At 40.9% G+C, this 6,925-nt stretch overlaps 1 protein-coding gene and 1 long non-coding RNA gene across 3 annotated transcripts in view; one reads left to right on the forward strand and one right to left on the reverse strand.

The window, feature by feature from the left end:
* Nucleotides 1-6,925, forward strand: part of LOC123958006 — a 41,677-nt gene that overhangs the window by 17,917 nt on the left and 16,835 nt on the right. The window lies entirely within an intron of this gene.
* Nucleotides 1-6,925, reverse strand: part of lg19h4orf47 (linkage group 19 C4orf47 homolog) — a 26,992-nt gene that overhangs the window by 5,602 nt on the left and 14,465 nt on the right. The window contains exon 4 of one of the 2 annotated variants that reach the window (XM_046031164.1): nucleotides 3,032-3,107. The exons of the other annotated variant lie outside the window; for it this stretch is intronic. Within the exon in view, the coding sequence (XP_045887120.1) occupies nucleotides 3,032-3,107 (76 nt within the window). The remainder of the gene's footprint in view (nucleotides 1-3,031; nucleotides 3,108-6,925) is intronic. 2 annotated transcript variants of the gene reach the window in all.

Below are 6,925 nucleotides of genomic sequence, written 5' to 3' on the forward strand. Positions count from 1 at the left end.
CACTTTCACGCAACGCGAAGGAAAGGGGGAACCGGAGCTCCACCCCTTTATAACCGATCTGCAGGAAGGGCTATCCCTCCTGAGTAGTGCCGTCACTGGCTGGAGGGGATGACCCAGGTACTAAGTTGGATTCCCCCGTCTGAAAAGAGGTGAAACCAAACGCATTCCTCTTGTGTTTGAACATTTATTTAGGCTCCACAAACAGCCCACTCACTTAATGAGGCGGCCGATGAGTTAAAAGAAAAATGACTTGTTGTAAATGACATAAAATAGTGTTATATTTCTATAATGTGTTTTTACAAGCAGCGCATCACATCCACACGCTGGCGCACAGCGTTTGGCTCCATAAGGAAACGAACATGTGATAATAATATATGAAACTATGCTCGGGCATTTGCACGTTGAAAACGGCATCAATTTAAATGTAATTTGTCCTCCTGTTCACCTTATTTATCTGAATAAATTGCGCTGCATGGATAGTATTAATTAATTAATATGATTCCTGATTACACTGTACAACATATTTGAGGCATTCTTTTGCAGAAACAGATGTCTCCGTTTGTGTTTATGATCCTACAGAAAAATGCACTATGGAATGTTCTGGGTGAATACGTGTATGCATATAAATAATTGTATTGGGGTTTTTTTGTTGTTTTTTTTTTATTTTATATGTTACCATATTTTAATGTAGGCCTATACTTATTTATACGCTTAAACTTATTTATATGTTGTGTGTGTAGCATGAAGGAACTTTGGACAAAACACAGAAAGTGCATGTGCACAAAAATATTCTGATTTACTGTGCAAAGTACGCCGCATTCCCTTAATAAATCACAATCATATTGAAATGTGGCGCATATGAGCCAGCTCCTAAATGTTTATAAATAGTCAGTGAAACATCCCTCATTAATTTTAATACGTACTGACTGCATGAAAATAAGGACAGAAAAGCTTAAAAAAGAAATTTAACCCAGTGTGACACTGACATTCCTTTTAGTGAGGTTGAAGCAAGGAAAATTATGTTTGGTGGGTAAAACGCAATGCTGTGCACCGGAGAAAAGGGGGCACCAGAGCTCAATACGGACCAGTGATGGTGGTGGAGGGGGACACATATAGGCAAGATGGATGACCCAGGTGCATAATTTGGATTCCCTCGTTCTAAAAGAGAGTAAATGTAAATGCTCCGTACTTGTATAGCGCCTTTCTAGTCTTTTCGACCACTCAAAGCGCTTTTACACTACATCCACCAGTCATACACATTCATACACTGAGCCCAAGTGCTCAAACGGAAACTAACATTCACACACATTCATACACTGGCGGAACAGCCGCCAGGGGCAATTCGGGGTTCAGTATCTTGCCAAAGGATACTTTGACATGCAGCCTGGATAGAACCGCCAACCTTCCGATTAAACCAAATGCATTCCAGTTGTGTTTACACGTCTATTTAGGCTACACAAACACTCCACTCACTTAACGAGGCTGCTGATATGTTTAAAGAAATATGATTAGTTTTATGTGACATAAGTGGTACACAGAAAGATTAACTTAATAAATAGTGTTATATTTTCCAAGCCGTGTTTTTGCAGGCAACGCATCACATCTACAGGCTGGCGTACAGCTCAAAAACTATAAGGCCATCATCATGTGATATGTGAACAATATATATGAAACTATGCACTCTTATTTGCTTAACTATGGCATCCAAAACGGCATCAATTTAAATATCATTTGTCCTACTGTTCACCTCATTTATGAGAATAAATTGCACTGCATGCAAGTATTAATTACTATGATTCCCAATTAAACTGTACAACGTATTTAAGGTGTTCTCTTGCAAAAACAGATATCTCCGAAAACCGTTTCATCCCTCTCCAGTTTATGTGCATAGGCATGGCTCAGAGTTTGCATGAAGGACCGCACATTCTGCTGTCAACTTTGGTTTATATAGATCAGAACCCTTGTATGGGAAGTGGCGTAAGCAAGTTTCCAGCCCGGTTTTGTGCATACACACCGTTATAAATGAGACCCTAAGACATGCTGTGTCTTAAACTTAGTTTTCACGGTGAAATTAGTTCATTGCAATGGAGGAGGCAAAATGAATCCAAGTTGTTGTATTTCCAGATGTCATCTAGACTATATTGCCAGAGGTTTTAGGACACCCCTCCGAGTCATTGAGTTAAGGTGTTCCAATCACTTCATAGCCACAGGTGTATAAAATCAAGCACCTAGGCTGCAGACTGCTTCTACAAACATTTGTGAAAGAATGGGTCGCTCTCAGGAGCTCAGTGAATTCAAGTGTGGTACCGTGACAGGTTGCCACCTGTGCAATAAGTCCATTTGTGAAATTTCCTCACTACTAATTATTCCACGGTCAACCGTTAGTGGTATTATAACAAAGTGGAAGCCATTAGGAACAACAGAATCTCAGCCACGAAGTGGTAGGCCACATAAAATCCCAGTGCGCCTTGCAAGGTCAGCGCATGCTGTGGCGCGCAGTGCACACAAGTCGGCAACTTTCTGCAGAGTCAGTAGCTACAGACCTCCAAACAAGAATAGTGCAGAGAGAGCTTCATGGAATGGGTTTCCATGGCCAAGCAGCTGCATCCAAGCCTTCCATCACCAAGTGCAATGCAAAGCGTCAGATGCAGTGGTGTAAAGCACGCCGCCACTGGACACTAGAGCAGTGAATCACGCTTCTCTGTCTGGCAGTCCCATGGACGATTCTGGGTTTGGCAGGTTGCACACCTCAACCCGACAGAATACCTTTGTAATTCCCATCAACACACACCTAAACCTCGTGGGCAGCCTTCCCAGAAGAGTGGAAGCTGTTGTAGCTGCAAAGGGTGGGCCGATTCCATGTTATTAACCTTCATGTGCATGTAAAGGCAGGTGACCCACATCTTTTGGCAATATAGTGTATATCAGTACTTATGTGGGTATAATGTTATTATAACCAACATAAATGATGACCACAACTGAATAAGAAAATAAGATCCAAAGGGAATAATCCAATATTTCTGTCTGTTACCTTCAGTAATTCTTTGGCTCTGTTGTAGGGGTCTGAGGCATACAGCTCAATTTTGGACAGTGTCACATTGGGATAACTGTAGGAAATAACATGGTATTTACTTCAACAAAAGTGACGTACAAAAAGAATATCTTTGTTAGAGAGTAGGTTTTAATTATTAAAAAATACACACATTTTATATATTTAAAGGGGCTATATGTAGTTTTCAGCAGCCCTAGCGGTGAGGTTTCAGATTGTAACCACACTACCTTCCCAAGTGTGTGTTTGTGTACGTGCTAAAACTTATCAGATTCCGACACAACGGAGACGGCTTCCCACAAAATGCTGCAAACTCAGGTAAACTCCCACTGCAACGTAATATTATTATCAGCGTGACATTGAACTAATCAGTGATCGCTGCATGACAACGTTAGAATGACTACATTTTGCCTTATATGTTGGCATGAGGTCGCCTGCTGGCTTTTCGATGACTGTGTATGTTTGCGTTACTGTATCTTTCACTGGAGGCTCAGCAAAGTCAGCATAGCAAAATTTAATGGATGATAACAAAAACAATTAATGAGCTAGACTGAATATTATAAATGAGATTGTTGCAACACTTTCTAACAGTTAGACCTGGTACGCAACATTACTGTAGTGAATGGGTCTTCCACTGTAGTGTTTGTCCTGCATAGTTATGTTGCATTATTGAATATTATGTGGGTCACATAAGTTACAGTGACAACACTACTGCAAATCACCACAACACAACAGCAAATCACCACAACTGCAAATCACCACAACACAACAGCAAATCACCACTACTGCAAATCACCACAACACTACTGCAAATCAGCACAAGACGACAGCAAATCACCACAACACTACTGCAAATCACCACAACACGACAGCAAATCACCACAACTGCAAATCACCACAACACTACTGCAAATCACCACAACACGACAGCAAATCACCACAACTGCAAATCACCACAACACTACTGCAAAACACCATAACTGCAAATCACCACAACACTACTGCAAATCACCACAACACGACAGCAAATCACCACAACTGCAAATCACCACAACACTACTGCAAATCACCACAACACGACAGCAAATCACCACAACTGCAAATCACCACAACACTACTGCAAAACACCATAACTGCAAATCACCACAACACTACTGCAAATCACCACAACACGACAGCAAATCACCACAACTGCAAATCACCACAACACTACTGCAAATCACCACAACACGACAGCAAATCACCACAACTGCAAATCACCACAACACTACTGCAAAACACCATAACTGCAAATCACCACAACACTACTGCAAATCACCACAACACGACAGCAAATCACCACAACTGCAAATCACCACAACACTACTGCAAATCACCACAACACGACAGCAAATCACCACAACTGCAAATCACCACAACACTACTGCAAAACACCATAACTGCAAATCACCACAACACTACTGCAAATCACCACAACACGACAGCAAATCACCACAACTGCAAATCACCACAACACTACTGCAAATCACCACAACACGACAACAAATCACCACAACTGCAAATCACCACAACACTACTGCAAATCACCACAACACTACTGCAAATCACCACAACACTACTGCAAATCACCACAACACGACAGAAAGTCACCATCCCACTACTGCAAATCACCACAACACTACTGCAAATCACCACAACACTACTGCAAATCACCACTACTGCAAATCACCACAACACTACTGCAAATCACCACATCACTACTGCAAATCACCACAACACGACAGCAAATCACCACAACTGCAAATCACCACAACACTACTGCAAATCACCACAAGACGACAGCAAATCACCACAACACTACTGCAAATAACCACAACACTACTGCAAATCACCACAACACGACAGAAAGTCACCATCCCACTACTGCAAATTGCAACAACATGACAGCAAATCACCACAACACGACAGCAATTCACCATCCCACTACTGCAAATTACTACAACACTACTGCAAATCACCACAACACGACAGCAATTCACCACAACAGGACAGCAATTCACCATCCCACTACTGCAAATTACCACAACACTACTGCAAATCACCACAACACGACAGCAATTCACCACAACAGGACAGCAATTCACCATCCCACTACTGCAAATCACCACAACACTACTGCAAATTACCACAATACGACAGCAAATCACCACAACACGACAGCAATTCACCATCCCACTACTGCAAATCACCATAAAACTACTGCAAATCACCACAACACTACTGCAAATCAACAACAACTGCAAATCACCATAAAACTACTGCAAATCACCACAACACGACAGCAAATCACCACATCACTACTGCAAATCACCACAACACTACTGCAAATCACCACAACTGCAAATCACCACAACACTACAGCATTGGTGAGACTGAAACGGAAAGGGTAGGTATGTATTGGACACTGATCCTCTTCCTGATTGGTTGCGCATCTCTGTCTGTCATGTTGTAAAACATCTGTGTGTAGTAGAGCTCTACTGCAGTATTGCAGCTTATTTTCAAAGGGATACGGACCAAAACATTGATGTGAGTGAAATAATTCAGCATTATTTCAATGAAGGACACACATACAAGGTCATACTTGATCTGCTGTCAACTTTACACAACATCAGGATGAGTTTGCTCACACTGGTTAAAAGAAGCTGGGTTGTTCCGCAGAAATAACTTCTCTCCCTTAGTAGATGTAAGGAATGCAATTTTGATGGAGTTACGTGGACCAGGGCAGTTGTTTGGTTACCGCACTATGTGACACGTACTCAAACAGAAGTACAAACTTAGTGTTAAACGGAGTACTGTGATGAGGTTGTTGAAACAACTGAATCCGTGAGGGACTGAAATAAGGACCCGTCGTAGATTTGTTCAGTGCACTTATCATTCTATGGGCCCAAACTACATATGGCATGTGGATGGATATGATAAACTCAAACCATTTGGCTTTGCTTTATCAGGCTGTATAGATGGCTTTTCGAAGCGACTTAGCCTGTAACCCTTCCTTTTAAAGTCCCCTAATTACCAGGTATTTACCTGGTAAAGTTATAGTGGGTTATTGGTAATTACCATAGGTAACAAGTAATAATAATAATAATAATAATCTTTATTTGTAGAGCACTTTTAAAAAACAATTTACAAAGTGCTTTAACCAGTGTAAAGACAATAATACCCAAAAGACAATAATACAAAAACAATACAAGATAAAAGCAAGAAAACACTGAAAAGACTAAAATACATGTTTAAGATAAATATAAAATTAGTAAAATAGAATAAAATAAAAGTGATAAAATAAAGTCAAATAAGATTGGGAAAGGCTCTCCTATAAAAGTATGTTTTAAGAAGGGACTTGACACAGCTGACCTGATTTCCTTGGGCAGGCTGTTCCAGAGCCTCGGGGCCCTGACAGCAAACGCTCTGTCCCCTTTAGTTTTTAGTCGAGACTCTGGAACAGACAACAGACCTCTGCCCGAGGATCTCAAGGTACGTGCTGGTGTGTATGGGACTAAAAGGTCAGAAATATAACAAGGCGAGAGGCCATGAAGAGCTTTAAAAGTGATCAATAAAATTTTAAAGTCAATTCTAAAACATACTGGGAGCCAGTGTAATGAAGCTAAAATAGCAGTAATGTGTTCATATTTCTTTGTTCTGGTTAAAAGCCTGGCAGCTGAGTTCTGGACAGTCTGGAGTCAATCAATAGATTTTTGGGTTAAACAGGTGAAAAGGCTGTTGCAATAATCCAGGCGTGATGAGATGAAGGCGTGTAAAATGGTCTCGGTGTCCTTAAAAGTTAACATAGATCGAATTTTTGCTATATTTCTAAGTTGA

The sequence above is a fragment of the Micropterus dolomieu genome, linkage group LG19, assembly GCF_021292245.1.
Source record: "Micropterus dolomieu isolate WLL.071019.BEF.003 ecotype Adirondacks linkage group LG19, ASM2129224v1, whole genome shotgun sequence".
NCBI classification, from domain to species: Eukaryota; Metazoa; Chordata; class Actinopteri; order Centrarchiformes; family Centrarchidae; genus Micropterus; species Micropterus dolomieu.